At 43.1% G+C, this 19,405-nt stretch overlaps 1 protein-coding gene across 3 annotated transcripts in view; it reads left to right on the forward strand.

Annotated features, from left to right (window-relative positions):
• Positions 1-1,898: 1,898 nt before the first annotated feature.
• The window catches only part of ELP5 (elongator acetyltransferase complex subunit 5), a 76,140-nt gene continuing 58,633 nt past the window's right edge, over positions 1,899-19,405 (forward strand). For 2 of the 3 annotated variants that reach the window (XM_078776241.1, XM_078776242.1), the window contains exons 1-7: positions 2,125-2,258; positions 4,546-4,606; positions 4,810-4,890; positions 8,316-8,551; positions 9,946-10,145; positions 10,381-10,476; positions 15,209-15,309. In XM_078776241.1, the coding sequence (XP_078632367.1) occupies positions 2,207-2,258; positions 4,546-4,606; positions 4,810-4,890; positions 8,316-8,551; positions 9,946-10,145; positions 10,381-10,476; positions 15,209-15,309 (827 nt within the window). In that variant the 5' untranslated portion in view covers positions 2,125-2,206. Of the gene's footprint in view, positions 2,259-4,545; positions 4,607-4,809; positions 4,891-8,315; positions 8,552-9,945; positions 10,146-10,380; positions 10,477-15,208; positions 15,310-19,405 lie in introns of all 3 variants that reach the window. The other variant, XM_068113068.2, reaches the window with a different exon arrangement.

Below are 19,405 nucleotides of genomic sequence, written 5' to 3' on the forward strand. Positions count from 1 at the left end.
CGTGTCCATCGCGTGTCGTAAACTTGGGGTCACCAGTGAAGGAGCAGCGCTCCTGCTTGAGACGGACGAAGTGACGGACAAGACACAAACTCGTCCGAGAAGATGTTTATTGTATAATCAACTCGGGAACTCTGAAAGCCCGTTTATCGGGTTCGCATCTATCTATAATTCCAGTAATCTGTGTGTGTGTGTGTGTGTGTGTGTGTATGTGTGTGTGTATGTGTGTGTGTATGTCTGTGTGTTTGTGACCGCTGTTTCTCGACAACCACGGGTCCGATATACTTTAAACTTGCCAGGTATATTGCTGGGGACCCGAGGATGTGCCTTTTCAAGGTTTCATATTAATCGGAGAAGTAGTTACCGAGCTATGGCGATTTCTTTACCAAACTCCGCAAGCCGTTCGCTTTGGACCAAACCATTTCATGTAAATAGAGGGGGGGGGGGGGGGGATTGTCACCGTACTCGCAAGCCGTTCGCTTTGGACCAAACCATTTCATGTAAATAGAGGGGGGGGATTGTCACCGTACTCGCAAGCCGTTCGCTTTGGCTTTGCGAATGGACCAAACCATTTTATGTAAATAGAGGGGGGGGGGGGGGGGGATATAATTTTAGATATATATATATATAGTACGGGCATGCCCTAGTACATATAATCCAAGCCAAAAAGCATACGTCAGAACCAAAGCCACGCCTCTCAGGCGAGGCAAGCTTTGGTGGTCATGTGACCGACAGGTGCAAACAATTATAACCTCGGCGCCGCGGTTTGTCCGCCGGTTACGTCACCGGCTTGGGCAAGGAGATTATGTTGCTGGTCTCGAGCTTTGGGGGACCCATGGGTCGCTACACCATTGTTTTTTTTTATATCACTACCATTTGAAGTATTTCATTTATATCACTGATTCAGATAGAAGTTGGTTGTATTTTGTGTGGGGGTGTATTTTATTGCATGTGATTGGAGCAACAGAAATTCAATGCGTTAATTTTAAGTAAGGTTAATTCCAGCTTATATGGGGGAGGAGCCCTCATACTGGGGGAGGAGCCCTGACGCTCAGATACTGGGGGAGGAGCCCTGACGCTCAGATACTGGGGGAGGAGCCCTGACGCTCGGATACTGGGGGAGGAGCCCTGACGCTCGGATACTGGGGGAGGAGCCCTGACGCTCGGATACTGGGGGAGGAGCACTGACTCTCGGATACTGGGGGAGGAGCCCTGACCAGTCATAGATTTTCGACGAAAGAGCCAATCATAGAGCAGCGCTACATCATATGATCATATTACAATTTGTCCATAATTTATCAGGAGGTAATTTCTATTCATATTTTCTCCGTTTTTGCCGCGATATTGCTGTATAGAAAAGTTGTCAGAAGTGACAAGATATAATCGATTCTGGGTCTAAAAATTGTGTACGAATTTATGCTCAACTTGTAAAAAAAAAAAATACGCTTCTGTGACCGAATATGCAAATTCTTAAAATTTCAGGTCGATCAGATTAAAATTGACAATTTTATGTGATACTGACCTTTTGACCAAAATTATAAATTTGCCTTCCCCATTTTCTAATAATAAAGCTTTGTTGAAAATTTGATGACAAAACTCAAAAGGTAAAAAAAAAAAGTTACGGCACACACACACACACACACACACACACACACACACACACACACACACACACACACACACACACACACACAAACAAAGGTGATTAAATAATGAACATAAACTGTATTTTTGAGAAGGCAAATTACGCCTATGCTCGAATGGTTAAACCACTTGGCGAGCTCTCCATAAGAAACTTGGTAATTTTACACACCCTTGACGTTCTTGAGACCCGAGCCTAGATCTACTGTAATCTATACGAAAATAACCATCGGCTGATTCATTTCTTCTTCTTCCTCTTTTGCGCAAGGTGCGCGCATTCGATAGGCCTGTATTATATCCTTGAGAAATTCAGACTCCGCTATTTCAAATGAAGAAAACTTTCCACCATAAACGTAAAAACATCCAGAAAGGATAAACAAATGCGAAAGCAGTATTTAAAATATAATTCGATTATATATACAAAATGTATAAGCGCGGAGGGTGAGAAAATAATTCCGCACTTGTTATCGATGATTTTGAAGAGCATATTGTGAAGAAGAAGAAGAAAAACTAGCAGAAGAAGAAGACGCGATTGGACGAAAACAACCTGAGGAAGAAGAAGAGGACCATGGTGTCGGAGTTATGCAAAGGCGTTCTTCCTCAGTTTACTGTCATCGTTGGTAACTATGAGGATTATTGTTATTTTTGTGAGAATGTTTTGTACAATCATAATCTCATAACATAATGATATCGTTCAAACCCAAGTTTTGTGAAATAACTAATAACTTGCACGCTTCTCCCACGAGCGGCTCCTTCCTTGTCTGAACGGGTTTTCGCTGAAACATTGTACTTGTAGTTGTAGTACTAGTTGTACGACCAATTACTAGTTATTTGAAGCGTTCGTGTTTCCCACTGCACAAATCTCGCCTATCAGGGGAATTAATTTTTTCCAACAAAAGTAAATTAAATAAATAAGTAAAAAAGCCAGCCGATCCATCATGCCCGTGTTGCATCCCCATCCCTGCACACTCCCGTTCCAGGTATTAGGGGAAGAGTAGGCGACTTATCGCCGGCATTCTGAATAAATTACAAATTCCTGGCCTGAGACCGCTGGGAGCCTGGGAATGCAGTCACCCCACCTGGTGCAAGTCTTGCTTTGGCAGCACCGAACCTACCTTTGGGCGGATGAGCACACAGAGAGACAGAACATCAAGATTGAGGATAGCAATCGGCATCCAAACCCAAGCTTTTAAATTGGACAGCGTGGAGGAGAAAGAAAACAAAAATAATCCTACTGATTTTTAAGCAAACACAGAGTTGAGGCAGTCAGCCTTTTTTTCATGGGCGGCGTCAGCTGTGTAGCCGTTTGAGGTAAGGGACGAGATGGAGGGGGAACAAACACCAGAAACAGACGACTAGACGCCACCAGGATTTGTAGGAGAGAGACAGATTTGAGAGTTCAGTCTTGGGAGTAGAAAGATCGTGTTTCCTGGCTCTCCTGAGTATGACACACATTTAGTATGAGCTTTCCGGAAGAAACTGAGATTTGCCATGAGGCGAAGGCAAGTTGTTTCAGGGGGTCAAGGTCAAGTTGTGGTCAAGTTTCATTGGAATTGCATGTAGTTTCTGAGATGGAAGCAAATACCTATTCTTTGGGGGGGCAGGTCAAACCTGGACCCACTTTCACCCCCGGTAGACCCACTTAGACCCCAATTATTTTGTTAATGCCATGAACAAACTTGAGTTGCAACATACCAATCATTATTTTAGCCAAGTTTGGTAACAATCCCATCAGCAGTTTCAGATATGTTGCGAGTGTTAAAACATGTTAAAATGAAACTTTGTATGTGCTATCAATATTGGGGGACAGGGTTCATATCGCGCATAGCGTGGGGACTTAGGGTCACAGGGGTCAAAACAAAAGATTTCTTTTTTTAACTCAAAATTTGATATTGGATCATTCCTGGTGGATCTTTTTGCCATCTTTCAAACCTGCTTTAGGTGGTATGCGTTGGGGTTTGCAATGGCACGCCATTGATTTCGCTGTGGTGTTTTTATTTTTGATTCATATTAATTACTACTATGCGTAGTTCTGATTATGTATTGTACAAGAACGTACAGGATGGTGGTCTTATATTTTGCTCGAGTTATTACCTCCGCCACCAAAGGTGGATGGAGGTTATGTTTTCACCCCTGTCTGTCTGTTTGTCCGTTTGTGAACAAAATATCTCAAAAAGTTGTGGACGGATTCGGACAAAATTTGGCAGACATGTAGGGTATGTGACAAGGATGAAATGATTACATTTTGGTGAAGATCCGGATCTGGATCTGGTTTCCAAAAAATGTAAAGTGATTCTTCACCATTGAGTGATAGGGCCAAGAATGATATATACAGTAGCAGGATATCTCAAAAAGTTGTGGACGGATTCAGACGAAACTTGGTGGACAGTTTTGGTGTGTGATAAGGATGAGTTTATACAATTTTGGTGAAGATCTGGATCCGGATCCAGCTAGTAGAATTTTTAATATGATTCTTCACCATTGAGTAATCGGGCTAAAACCGATATATATCAGGATATCCCAAAAAGTTATGGATGGATTTGGACCAAACTTGGTAGACCGGTTGGGTGTCACAAGACCAAATCGATTAGATTTTGGTGAAGATCTGAATATGGATTCGGATATGAGAATTATTTATTTTTAAGTGATTCTTCACCATTGGGAGATAGGGCCAAAAACGACACAAAGCAGGATATCTCAAAAAGTTGTGGACGGATGATTTTGATTAAATGCGATTCTGTATTGTGATTTTCTGGTCTACTCTGGGATACAGAACGCAAACTGTTCACCTGACAGAGGTATGCTCTCTACTGAGTGCCGTTCTAGTCTTCCATCTGTTTTAGAAGGATATATAGATGCTGTGTAAATCAAAGTCTGCATTCATTTGAACAAGTTCTTATCTTTCAGATTCGGTTGAGAATCCAGGCCGTTTGTTGTTCAACTCCCTCGTGAAAACCACGGCAATGCGGTGAGATTTTAATCCTACTGATGCTTCCTTCACATGTTTATGAAATTGCTAATTTTTTATATTTATAATTGTGGGCATTGAGGTAATATAGGTGGCTGACCTTGCAAGTTCAAGTTGCTGCGGTATCTTACATTCAATAAGGATTGCTCACTTTGGGATTGTGGATAACCATGCCTTCATACATCTGATATGCTGCTTTACAGGGGGGATTTGGTACAGATTTTCCATTTTGAACAATCCAAGGATGAGCTTACTGCAGGATTTGAAGATATCTTGGTCTCACAGTGAGTACAACCTGTTGCTTCTTACAGAAACTACTTTTTATTTTATATATATTTTAAAAACAGACCACTTTAGATTGAATCAAGGTTCACTGGAGCTTTTACATGGAGCTGTGGTTCCCAATATATTTCGGTGTGCAGGCTCCTTTTGATTCCCCAAAAACTTTGCGGACCAACTTGTACAACTATGATAGTGACAAGCATTTGTTTAGTGCAGAGGTCCCTTGAAGTCGGGGACAGGAAAGTACTCACCTAGTTGTTCTCTGTGGCTTTACATGTGTGCTTCAATGTCACCTTGTACTTACAAAAATAATTGCAAAGTTGCAGTGATTTGGATTAGGGTTATGTCATGGGAACCACTGACATAAAGGCCAAGGACATTTGAAGGCAAAGGACAAATCAACACTGGATACAGATTTGAACCTGGGAGCCCATCATCATGAGCCACGTGCTCAGATGTGAACACCAAACAAGCCAATTCAGACCTGTACATGATCTACATCAGGGGTGGTGAACCTGCGGCTCTCAGCCAGCTCTTGTGCGGCTCGCGAGGGGCTGCTCTATCGGTGCATGTTTTTACATTTTAAAATGTATTTCTATTATAAAATCAAAATGCATTTGAATATTTGACTATACTGCCAATAAATTTGCCAATATTTTTAAAATAAAAGATAATTTTGTGGTAATGTGTTTGACAGAAATCTCCCACTAGTCATGCATGAGCCCAAACATGAAACGCACTTTCACGCGTAGAAACACACTTGCGTGCACAGACCCGGACGTTTGTTAGCTAGGCTAGCACTAGCCCAGCGGCAGTGACTGAATCGCCATGGCAGAGTCAGGAAAACATAAAGCTCAGCGCAAATGTGAAGAGGGAGCACAGGGCATTTTTGCCGGAATGGGAGGAATTGTATTTTTTTACGGAGCGAAATGGGAAACCCTTGTGCTTGATTTGCCAGACTGCACTGTCACATTTTAAAGCTTCAAACCTGGAGCGCCATTTCATCTCACTCCATGATAACGTGGCCCGGGATTTTTCCAAAGGCAGTGAACTTCGCAAGCACAAGGTGAATGCATTGAAACGTCAATCAGAGAAGCAGACTCAGTTTTTTCAGAAATTAACGAAGCACTCACAGACGGTCACATTAGCATCATATCAGTTGGCATGGAACATAGCTCGAGCTAAAAAGCCATACAGTGAAGGGGATTTCGTGAAAACGTGTCTCAGAGATGTTGTTGCCATCCTCACTCTTGAAAATGACAGTTTGAAGTGTTCTGTGTCAGACCTGCAGCTGTCACGGCACACCGTTGAACAGAGAATATCAAATATTAACAACTCCATTGAAACACAGTTGCATACGGATCTTGAAAATGTCGGTATTTCAGCATTGTTTTGGATGAGTCTTGCATCATTCAAGATAAGCCACAGTTGGCAATATTTGTACAGTCTGTGTCAGAAGACTGCACAATTAAGGAAGAGCTGCTTGACATTGTGCCGTTAAAAGATAGGACCCGCGGCATCAACCTGAAAGAGACATTCACGACTGTTGTTGAGAAGGCAAATTTGCAATTACCAAAACTAACAGCAATAGCCATAGACGGTGCACCAGTTATGTTGGGATCTGAAAATGGCCTTGTAGGGCTGTGTAAAGCTGATGACCGTTTCCCTGATTTTTGGACATTTCATTGCATCAGACAACAAGAGAACAAAAAACGAACCCAGAATCCCTGGTGTTGGGCTTGCGGCTAGGGTGCCGGCTTTAGGATCCTAGGATCCTGGGTTCGAATCCCGGTCGATCGCTGAATTAACGCCAGGGGGGTTGACTCAGCCTGTCATCCTTCCGAGGTCGGCTAATTGAGTACCAGTTCACTGGTAATTCCCTGTTTGTCGTAAAAGGCGTCAAAAAGGGTTGGCGGCAGGAAGGGCATCCGGCCGTAAAACATTGCTTCAAAAAGGGGACCAAAAAACAACAACAACAGCCACGGTTCCCGAAAAAGGCCAACCCCCGCTTTGCGGGGAAAAATGGCCTCTAAAGGTGGTTATTATTTTATATATTTTTATCCATCAAGAGAACCTGGTGTCGAAGAAGCTGAACTTGGACCATGTCATGAAACCTGTGCTAGAAATTGTGAATTTTATTCGCACTCATGCTCTCAAGCACAGACAGTTCAAAAACCTCATAGCTGAACTGGACGAAGACCTTCCCAATGATCTGCTTCTCCACTGCACTGTGAGATGGCTTTCAAGAAGTAACATGCTTTCCCGTTTTTTTGAACTTTTGGACCCAGTGAAGCTTTTTATGGCAGAGAAACATAAGGACGATCCTGAGCTACATGACCCCCAGTGGATGTCAGATTTGGGGTTTCTGGTCGACATGCTGCATCATCTGAACAAACTGAATCGAGATCTGCAAGGGAAGTTAAAAATGCCGCCTGACCTGGTGCAAAGTGTTTTCACATTTGTGAACAAACTCGAGCTCTTCCAGACCCATCTTCAAAAGGGAGAGCTCACACATTTTCCCTCCTTGTTGAAGGCAAATGGAGAAGCAGCTGAGGTCACAAAAAGGAGCATTGCACGCTATGCAACACTGGTTGAAAATCTGCAGCAGAGTTTTGAGGACAGATTCTGCAACCTGAAGAAACAACGGCCACAGATCACATTCCTCATCAACCCTTTCACTGCTGAATCGGATTGTTTAAAAGCCCTCTTAGTGGCAGATGAAGCAGCATCCCATTTGGAGATGATTGAACTTTCTGAGGATGACAGACTTAAATGTGTCTTGAGAGAAGGAACCATAGGCACAGAGTTTTGGAAAATTGTACCCACAGACAGATACCTCAGTGTCAGACAGGCTGCACTCAAGCTAATGTCAATGTTTGGACAACTTACGTCTGTGAATCAGTTTTTTCTGTACTGAAACAAGTGAAGTCAAGACATCGCTCTGTTCTTACGGACACACATGTGAAAGAGTTGCTCCGAGTGGCCACAACTGAGTACATGCCAGACCTGAAAATGATTGTGGAAAACAAAGACTGCCAGGTGTCCCACTGAGGTAATAAACGACCTATGAAAACTGTTAAACTATGTATTATGATAATTATGACGTAACCGTAATACATATAATTATTAATTATGTCATTAGGCCTATAAGTTGCTGTTGTTGTGTGAGCGTGCAGGTGTTGTGCGGCTCTTTGCAATGGTGTGAGGGGTTTTTTTTGGCTCTTTATGCTGGACTGGTTTAGCCACCCCTGATCTACATCCTCTTCCTGTCTTGTAGGCTGACCATGCTTATGCCTTTTGTGTTTGCCTCAATGACAAGGTGTATAGCAGGCTATATTAAAAACTGACAGCTTGTTTGGGAGAAGATTGAAAGCTTTTTAATGTCCCTCATATCTTGTCGCCTTTCTTTTGTTTGTTAAACAAACAGGATGTTGTTCCATGATTGCTTCTCGGACCCTCTTGGCTGGAATTATACAGAGGGCATTTTGAATAAGCCTCTGGAGAGAGAAACCTTTCGGGAGATGGTGCAGAAGAGCGCTGGTAGCATTGGATCGCGTCCAATTACTGTGGCTTTTGACTCTCTTTCACCGCTCCTCTGGGCCAATGGCTGGCCCCGCCTCTGCCATGCATTGCATTCACTAGTTTCTCAGCATTCTAAACATGGTAGGTGAACTCAAAAGCTCAAAAAAATGCACATTTTATGGTTGATTATGTCTCATCATGTTGACCATCAAACATGTTTTAAAAAATGCACAAGCATTGTCGTTACAATGATGGTTTAGTGGTTAGGACCACAAGACTGGCCTTACAGAGGATGTGCATTCAAATCCAGCTCAAGGCAGCAGTATTAAAGATTTTCAATTCTCAGTTTCTGCAAACAGCTCGTCTCAAGATGATTTCCATGGCAGTATCAAATTTTTGGTAAAAACCTTGAGATGAACAGTGGTTCTGCATTTAGGCAGTTTCACTAGGTGGGCTTGCTGCTGAACTGCGTGCATCCTGCAGATACTTTGGGGGGTGGGGTGGGCGGATAGAGCTGGAGAGGGCTGAGGGTGCAAGACCGGAAATGAGGGGGAGCGGAAGAAAACAGAGAGACCACCGACCTGTCGGCGATGGTGAAGTGATAGACTAAAAGACTTGGCTTCATCGCGAGAGATTCCAGTGATCTGGATAGCCATGGTTTCCACAGCGTCAAGCTGAGGAAGATGTGATGCAGGGGAGCCAGCCCATAGGGGAGAGCAGTACTCCATCAAGCTGCAGATGAAAGCCTTGTAGGTGGATAAAAGGTCAGGTGTGCCAAGGCAAGACTTTACACGACAGAGGATGCCCAGTTAGTGGCTGGTTTTGGAGACCAGCTTTGAATTGTCACTTGCCCAAGAGATCATGGCTGAGAGTGAGACCCAAGAGTTTAAGTTACTTAACCTTTTTGAGACATTTGTTGAGAAAGTGTGTGTGTGTATGTGTGTGTGTGTGTGTGTGTGTGTGTGTGTGTGTGTGTGTGTGTGTGTGTGCGTGCGTGCGTGCGCGCGCGTGCGTGCACGCGCGCCCTGCAAATCGAGGCCTCTGCTTGTCGACAGTCTGGCCGTGGTGCCGTCGAGGTAGAGATGACTATTCAACACTGTTTGGCATATTTCACCCTTTGTGGAATTTCACCCTTTCTGGTGAAACTACCTAAATCCAGGATCACTGATTGATGTTGAGTGACCAACCAAATGGTCAGTGGCATCATTTTAAGGAAACTTTGTTAATGTCTCCTATTATTCTTATGAAAGTACATTGATGTCACATGTCTAGATGTGGTTTCCTCTGTATATGTTTTCTTTGTCTCTTTTTGTGCCTTAACTGTAATGAAGGCAGTCGTCACATTATAGTATCTTGATATGCATTGCAACCTGATTTTGTCCATATCTTTGGGTGTAACTAAAACAGGAAATGGGAATTTAGCTTGGATACCAGGTCACACACTCGTTTTGAAAGGATGTGTGCAACCACTTTTATTAACATCTTGTATTGTAAAAATTAATAACTGTGGCCTTCACTCGGATGATTGTGTGTAGGTACGAGCTCTTTCAGACTCCTCTGTCTTCTGCACTGTGATGTGCACCCCAGCGGTGAAACGGCGGCCATCTGCCACATGGCTAATACCACGCTCACTGTGCTTACACCACCACCTAAACAGGCTCTGTCATCTGCCGGCAGTGAGATGCTGCAAATCGAGGCCTCTGCTTGTCGACAGTCTGGCCGTGGTGCCGTCGAGGTAGAGATGACTATTCGACACTGTTTGGCATATTTGTGCTGACATGGTAAAATGCTGCCATGTGAAGTACCAACTTCTACGGTAAAGTTATGCTTTGTATGCTTGCACGTGGTCTGGTATGAAGGGAAGTCGCTCATTTAACTTGCTCTTTTCATGCCTTTTTTGCTGCTGCTGGTGGTGTTTATATACAATGAGGTTACTAGCACTGATGGAGGGATATCTGATGATTATACAGAAGGCGACGGTCATCCTCGATGCAGACCTCACTGCGAGTGTGGTTCTGACGACTACGTTTGTCAAAGAAAAACTGACAGAAGACGTAAACAGTAAGGTAGGTTCTCACGTTGGAGCGGGAGCTCATAAAATAATGTGTACTTTTTTTTTTTTTTTAGATGGCAACGGTACACCTCTATAATAGCAGCCGCTCCTTTTGAAAGATAAATGCCCATGAAGAATCACAGCCACGTGATTATAATTTAAACGAGAACAGTACTCGGTAGAGTGCATACCTCCGCCAAGCTGAACACTTTACATTTTCTTTCCCCCTAATAAGCCGGATTTGCATCCAGACCATTCGTCCTCATCACACACCAAAATCTAATCGGCTTGTTTTTGTCACTTACCCAACTCATTCACCAACTTTTGCCATCACCTGTCCACAACGTTTTGAGATATCATGCTATGTATCATTTTTGGCCCTGTCTCTCAATGGTGAAGAATCATCAGCAGCACAGCCGTGCTTCCAGGAAATGATGCAACCAGCAGCCATAAGCTGCATACGAAACAACAAATCCTGTATTAGGGTTCTTTCAGGAGTAAGTTGTACATAATATGTGCACTGAGGGACAGTGATTGCAAACAATAGTCTGAATAGGGCATGCGTCTGTTTAAACCTCCTGTACAGGTGGACTCTTGTCAATGTTTGCCATGCTGGATGATGCTGCATTTTGGTAGGCTGATGATTATGTCGCCTCATGTGCTTCAAGCCCATCTGTCACTGGAGCTTTTTCGCTCTCTTCAAAATCGAGGGTCATTGCAGAGCAAGGTTGTCGTTGTTGTTGTTTAGCCCCAGATAGTTCTCTCGAACAATTCCGCAGAACGGACTCAGCTGATTAATCTCCCAGGAGCGACCCAGAGATCCCCTCATCCAAGATGGTGTACCCCTGCGTTCACAAAGTCAGGGTCACAACAGAGTTAGAAAGAGTTAGTTAGAAAGAGTTAGTGGGAGTTAGAAAGAGTTAGGAAGAGAAAGAGAATAGAGGGAAAGGGGCCGGTCCATGGGGACCGATTGGCACTCTGACTCTGACTGTGACCGAGCTGCCCTGATGAATCTGGGCAGCAGGGAAGAATGGGAAAGATTTGGCCCCTGACTTGCGTTTGGAAGTTACAACCACTGCAAAGAGTTGTCCCTGAAAGTTATGTCAGAGCAATGTTGTGCTTGTTGGTGTTGTCTGCATTTATTTAACTCGTTACCGGATTGTTGTTGTTGTTTTTGTTCCATGCCCCTCCCATCATTAAAAACCCATTACATCTGAGCTCCTCACCACATACAAGACTTTCATCCGCAGCTCAATGGAATACTGCTCTCCCCTCTGGGCTGGTGCTCCTGCCTCACACCTAGCTTGTCTTCACGCTGTTGAAACCAAAGCATTCAGAATCATTGGAATCTCCCGCGATGAAGCTAACTCCAAGGGCCTTTCACTCACTCACCGCAGGCAGGTTGGTGGTCTTTCTGACTTCTACCGACTCCTCTCTGGCCTTGCCCCCCCAGCTCTCTCTGGGCTCTGTCCCCCAAATATTCCTACAGGTCGCACAAGATCTGCCTGCAACCCTCTTATGGTTAAACTGCCAAAATCAAGACTCGCTGCTCACCTTCACTCCTTCATTCCTCTTTTCTCCCGCCTCTGGAACAAACTCCCCCACTCCCTTCAATCCCACTCCTCCCTCCAGGTCTTTAAAACAGCTGTTCACCACCATCTCTTATCTTCCATCATCCAAAACCTTGATCTTTTCTATCCCCGCTAATTTCACCCCAAATCCACTTTTTTGAAATACCAACTTCTGTCCTGGAAGTCCTTGGTGTCCTTGTGTTTTATACTTCTCCCACCCCCACCCCCCCTTCCCACGCCTCCTCCCCCCAAGCCCTCTCCCTCCCACACATCTCCCTGCTCTCAAATGTTATGTTTGTGTGCTTCCCCTTCTCTCCCCATCTTGTCTTCCACTCCCTATTTTTATATATTTTGTTTGTCTGGTTGATTTGTTTGTCAAATAAATGTTAGCTCTTTCACGAGGCTCGATTCAGTATACAAAAAAGAAAAAAGAAAAAAATCCTACCACTCAGCCTTGACAGCTATATCTGATAGTTATCAGAATTTGTCTCAAGGACCCTTGACTATAGTTGACGGTTTGAGCTCTTCATAAGAAGGCTGTTTACTTCTTGATTAGCAGTGACACTTGCATCATCTATCTTTTTCCTACAAGCAGACAGTTCCTCCAGATGTATCCAATCTTCACCATACATTTTGGTTTGGATGTACTCATACACAAAGCAGTGTTTTCTTTTTACTACATCTCTTGATGCAAGGAGTGTAGTCTAATGTTGTAAACTTTCTCACAACTCGTATATTGACTACATTTTCTTTCTTTCATTTTATTGTGATAATATTTTTGAATAAGACCTATGAATGTGTGGAATTGACTATTAACACCTACAGTCATGTGAAAAAGTGACTGTAGGTGTTACCTACCACCTCTAAAGGTGGTTATAGTCACGTGAAAAAGTAAGTACACCCCATGTAAAGTTTTGACTTTTTCAACATATTTCAACAAACAGCTATTTTTTATAATTTTATTTTGACCTTCATTTGATCTGATTTGATCTTCATTTCAACAATATTGATAGTTAAAGGTGATATAATATAACAAATATCATGAAACATTTACATTTTGTCGTCCATTGTATAATTTAAATAAACATAAATGCAAATTTCGCATGTGGAAAAAGTAAGTACACCCTTGGCTCGAATAGGTGGTATTGCCCCCTTTGGCAGAAACAACCTCAAGTAGGCGTTTCTTATAACTGTCTACCAGTCTCTGACATCGACTGGTAGAAATTTTTGCCCACTCCTCCATTGAGTTCTTTCAGCTGTGCGATGTTTGAGGGGTTTCTTGCATGCACAGCTCGTTTCAAATCCCCCCACATCTCGATGGGATTTAGATCCCGGCTTTGACCTGGCCATTCCGGAACCCTCCATTTCTTTCTTTTCAGCCATTCCTTGGTGGATTTACTGGTATGTTTCGGGTCATTGTAATGTTGCAAGGTCCACCTTCGGTTGAGCTTCAACTTTCTGACAGATGGCCTCACATTATCCTCAAGCACCCTCTGGTACAATGAAGAATTCATAGTGGATTCTATGATGGTGAGCTGCCCAGGCCCTGATGCAGCAAAGCTGCCCCAAACCATATTATTTCCACCACCATGCTTTACAGTTGGTATCACGTTCTTGTGGTCAAATGCTGTCTTTGGTTTTTGCCAAACATGTCTTCTGGTACTGTGGCCAAATAGCTCTACCTTTGACTCATCTGTCCAGAGCACATTGTTCCAGAAGTGCTGGTCTTTGCCTTGGTGTTCATTGGCAAACTTTAGTCTTGTCCTGATGTTCTTTCTGGACAGCAAAGGTTTCCTCCTGGCACACCTCCCATGTAGATCAAATTTGTGCAGCCTCTTTCTAATGGTAGACTCGTGCACTTTGACATCAACAGTGGCAAGAGCTACCTGTAGGTCCTGTGATGACATTCTGGGGTTCTTAGAGACTTCTTTCAGAATCTTGCGGTCTGCTCTCGGGCTGAACTTGCTGGGGCGGCCTGGCTTGAACAAGTTGGCAGTTGTTTGAAATCTTCTCCACTTGTAGATGATCTTCCGGACAGTCGAATGATTGATTTCAAATTGTTCGGAGATCTTATTAAATCCCTTCCCAGACTCGTAGGCATCTATAACCTTCTTTCTGTAGGCCTCAGAGCACTCTTTTGATCTAGGCATGGTGATGCCGCACACTTCAACAACAAAGAGCAAACCAAACTAAATGTCTGAGGTTTAAATAAGACAGGTTCCTCCAAGATCCTCTCTAACGATGTTCTAATCATTTGCACCTGAGCTGGTGCACCTGATTCTAATTTTAGGTATTTGAAGTAGTGATAAATGTTGGTGTGTACGTACTTTTTCCACATGCGAAATTTGCATTTATGTTTATTTAAATTATACAATGGACTACAAAATGTAAATGTTTCATGATATTTGTTATATTATATCACCTTTAACTATCAATATTGTTGAAATGAAGATCAAATAGCTGTATGTTGAAATATGTTGAAAAAGTCAAAACTTTACATGGGGTGTACTTACTTTTTCACGTGACTGTACTTTACTGTGAGAAATACCAAAAAATTTAAAACATTCTTGCCTCTGCCACTGAAGGTGGATGGAGGTTATGTTTTCACCCCTGTCTGTTTGTTCGTCTCTGTCTGTCTGGCTGACTGTGAACAAGATATCTCAAAAAGTTGTTAACGGATTCAGACGAAATTTGGCAGAGATGCTGGGTGCGTGCCAAGGACGAAATAATTGGATTTTGGTGAAAATCCGGATAATAGAATTTTTTAAAGTGATTCTTCACCATTGGGAGATCGGGCCAAAAACGATACATAGCAGGATATCTCAAAATGTTATGGATGGATTTGGATGAAACTTGGTGGACCGGATGTGTGTGTGTGATCAGGAGAAATAGATTCTTCCTCACCATTGAGAGATCGGTTGAAAAGCGATATATAGTACGATATTTTAAAAAGTTGTGGACAAGCTATGACTAAACTTGGTGGACGAATTGGTTAGGTGACAAGAACAAGCCGATTCTATTTTGGTTCAGGTCCGAATCCAGATACGGCCTATCAGTGGGATACAAAACATGGACTGTTCAGGCTGGTGGTGGTATGCGCTCTACCGAGTGCCGTTCTAGTCATCATTTTGCATTTGTTCGGTGTTGGTTATGTTGCTTTGTTCCCTCCACTAGAATGATCCAACCGCAGACCTGCCGTTCAACCTGCACCTGAGTGATGATGAAAGGTGTGCTCGTGATGGCCTGGTGCTACCATTTCATATCAGTGCAAAGAGGTACCGTTGCAGTTTCTCAGCAACTTTAATTTCATTATGTAAAGTCGTCAACAAATCTTGAAAAAGACATTTATATTACAAATATGTATACTGTTTCATGAGTGCTACTTAAAATTTTCAGTATATAGTACAGTATATATGCATAATATTCTATTTTTAATTTGAAATGAAAGAGTAAAGACAACCTTAGATGAAAACTATATCTTTGGAAAATATTTTGATAATCACCATTTTTAAACACAGTTGAACCGAACCGAACCGCACGTCTCGAAAGCATCGGTACTGTGGTCTACTTAATATTTGCGCGTAATTAATATTTGCGGGGTTTGTTTTTTCTTTTCTGCAAATTATATAAAGAAAACACAGCAGATATACAGTATAAACTTCTTTGTTTGAAACAAAATGTACGTTTAAAATACGAATGACAAGAGAACATTTTCTCAGCACAACTAGACACATCTACAGTTCAATACCATAGCACATTTGTTAAATTAAAAGTCACCAGATTAGGTGGTAAATAGTAAGAGTATCCACTCAGGGTCTGGGAGGTCGGGGGTACAAACCCCGACAGAGTCGTACCAAAGACTTTTTTAAATGATACTTGCTCTTTCTTTGCTTGCCATTCAGCATTTAAAAGGATAAGAGTACGGACAATCCCCATATGTTGGCATCCATGGAAAGGAATACATTTCTTCGGAAATTCTCTGCTGAGTGCATTGAGAAAGGCGGCGCCAATGTTGTGGCATTACTGATACCCAGAGTGTACTGGGGAGTCACAGCACTTCCCCCAAGCTCAATGGCTGTGCTGTCTCATATAAAAGTCGTGTGTGTGTGTGTGTGTGTGTGTGTGTGTGTGTGTGTGTGTGTGTGTGTGTGTGTGTGTGTGTGTGTGTGTGTGTGTGTCACAGTCAGTTCCACTTTGAATCTTAGATCCTGTTAAAAAACTGTCAGTTACATGACTTTTAGTCAAATTTAAAGACCAGACTTCCTAAAATAAGCCTTGAGGAGTTCTCATCACTTGCCGATTTCTTCGTGGCATTTGATCGGCCAGAAGGTGTGGATGGGCTTCAAAACAGTGGTCTTTGTGTCGACGACAACCTGCTGATTTCCCTCTCCAGTCACATCTCCCAACAAAAACATAATTTGCCTGGCATTTAACAAGAGTTGAGGCACCTCTTCAATTCGTCCTTGTATTCCTTGTTCACGGACAGATGTAATGGCTGGAGCCTGTCGGTGCAGTAGGCAGTAACAAACGCGGCAAAAATGTTTCTCAGTTCGGCGAGCAGATGTTCTCCCTCATGTATTTCAAAGACATTGAAGATAGCGAGGAATTTCTGTGGCAGGCATAGTTTCAAGACTTTGATGGTCTTCTTGATGTATGGGATTTTAATATCGCTGACATAATGTAGTATGGATTCCTCCCCCTCATGTGACTCTGAGTCACATCCCAGCCAGCATGGAAGTTGATCTTCGGGTGACATCGGTCTGTTTTCCCTGCAGTGCCTTCAGAAAGTATTCACACCCCTTGGACTTTTTTCACATTTTGCTTTGTTAGTTTGAATTTAAAATGGATTCGATTGAGATCTTTTTGGCAGTGATCTATGCATAAATGCACCATAATGGCAAAGCGCAATTTTTTTTTTTTTTTTAGAATTTTTTACTGGATAATTAAAAATGAAACACAAAAATATCTAATTTATGTAAGTATTCATGTATTTATTATACAAAAATATCTAATTTATGTAATGGCAATTTATTTATGATTTATTTATGTTCGACGGTCAGCTCTACAGTGCGTATCAAAAAAAAGGTAATCCGAATTCAAGGGGTTAATATGCAAAGGTTATTGTCCCCCGTCGCACTGCGGAGCGAAAGGGGGACTTTGGTTTTCCCCTCCGTCCGTGTGTCCGTCCGTCCGTCCGTCTGTGCGTGCGGGCGTGCGTGCGTAAGCGAAGGACCGCATTCGAATTTGGTGTGTGGGTGCAACCCACGTCAAAATCCAAGATGGCCGCCGCCATGTATATCTGATGCCATGTATGTCTGAACATTGTGAGCTGAATATCTTGAAAAATAAGCGAAGTACCAACTTCTAATCTGGTGTGTGGGTGTATCTAGGCACAAGGAAGAACGCTATTGAAAATTGGGTCGCCACGTCAAAATCCAAGATGGTCGCCGTCATGTATGTCTGAACCTTGTGAGATGAATATCTTGAAAAATAAGCGAAGTACCAACTTCTATTTTGGTGTGTGGGTGTATCTCGGCATAAGGAAGAACGCTATTGAAAATTGGGTCGCCACGTCAAAATCCAAGATGGCCGCCACCATATATATGTCTGAACCTTGTGAGCGAAATATCTTGAAAAATAAGCGAAGTACCAACTTCTAATCTGGTGTGTGGGTGTATCTAGGCATAAGGAAGAACCCTATTGAAAATTGGGGCGCCACGTCAAAATCCAAGATATCTGCCTTGCGTCTTCCACTTTGTCAACTCGCATCACTTCAACGACGGGGGACCTAGGCGTAACGCTTGTTTATTTTGACAATTTACATGTGGTTTACTAATTAAGAGGAGATCCTCAGCTTTCCATTGATACCTTCCATGCATCTTTGCTGTCACACATGACCGAGTACATGTTCATTGAAAATGACAAGTTCAAATCGCATTTTTACAAGTTTGGCTAATCAATGCAAGTCAGGATAATTGGTGCAAAATGAACGTCAGATGTGAACTTTTCTCATGAATGATTGGCCTTTATGCACCCACACCTTCAACATGTCCACCGCCCCTTTCAACACAAAGCTCACAGCGGCGGAGCATGCCCTGAACTGCTCGTCTCACCATAGCCGGGTCATTGCGCAAAGCATCCACTTCATGTCGAATACGGCCCTGCAATTTGTCAAGATCACGGGGAGGAGTTACGAACACCTTGTTCTTTAAATGTCCCCAAAGGAAATAATCACATGGTGTGAGGTCAGGTGATCTTGGTGGCCATTCCACTGCATGGTTGAGGGTGATGACTTGGTCTCCAAAGAGTTCCCTCAGTCGATCTCGGACAGCGATAAGACGATGTGCTGGGGCGCCGTCTTGGGCCTACCAGAGATATCTGAAGACACCATGAACCTGTCGCTCAAAGTTCTCATCCAGCTGCGGTAAAACTTCATCATTGATCATCTGCAAATACCTGTTACCATTGACATTCCTTTGAAAGAAAAATGGTCCGATCACCTGACCACTTCCACAAAGTCCCACCAAACAGTCCACTTTTGTCGATTCATGTTGGTGTCAAAATTAAATTCCGGGGGTTGTCCTTTCGGTGCATGTTCAAGAACATTATGGGTATTGACCTTGCCGTCCATGGCGAAAGCAGCTTCGTCGCCGATAACGATATACCGCAGGAAATTGACATCTGCTTCGCAACGTGCTATCAACCATCCGGCAAGCACCAGCCTCCTGGCAAAATCCCCTGGCGTAAGTTGATGAATGATGTGAATCCGATATGGATGTTGGTGGAGGTCCAGTCTTGTGATTCGGTTGAATGTTGCCGAAGGCAATCCTGTCCCATTTTGTCTTGCGCTGGTATCCCTAGGATGCTCCAAAACTTGCTGCCTTACTGCTGCAATGTTCATTTCCGATCGTCCAGTGCGCCTCCTACCAGAATTCCTCTTGTTGCGGTTGAGGCTCGTGCCATGCTCTTGGTATTTTCTAACATTCGCCCAGATGGTTTTGGCTGCTGGAGGCTCCTGTTCTGGGAAACGTTCCCTGAACGCATCACAAGTTCGCTGCAAACTTACAGTTTGGTGAAAGGTTGTAACCACGCAGGTCCGCTGTTCAGTCGTAAGTTGAACCATCTTTTCAATGTCTCAGACTGTCTCTAAACCCATACACTGTAGGCCCATCTTAAATACCCATCTTAAACAAAGGATGACGCAAACGACGATTACCAGACCAGCTTAACAATTTTACATAATCAACTTGGCAGTCGACAAGTAATGCGTCCATTTCAAACTGTCTTGCACCGATTAGCCAAACTTGTAAAAATGCGATTTGAACTTGTCATTTTCAATGAACATGTACTCGGTCATGTGTGACAGCAATG

The sequence above is a fragment of the Myxine glutinosa genome, chromosome 4 (assembly GCF_964187855.1).
Source record: "Myxine glutinosa chromosome 4, kmMyxGlut1.1, whole genome shotgun sequence".
Classification (NCBI taxonomy): domain Eukaryota; kingdom Metazoa; phylum Chordata; class Myxini; order Myxiniformes; family Myxinidae; genus Myxine; species Myxine glutinosa.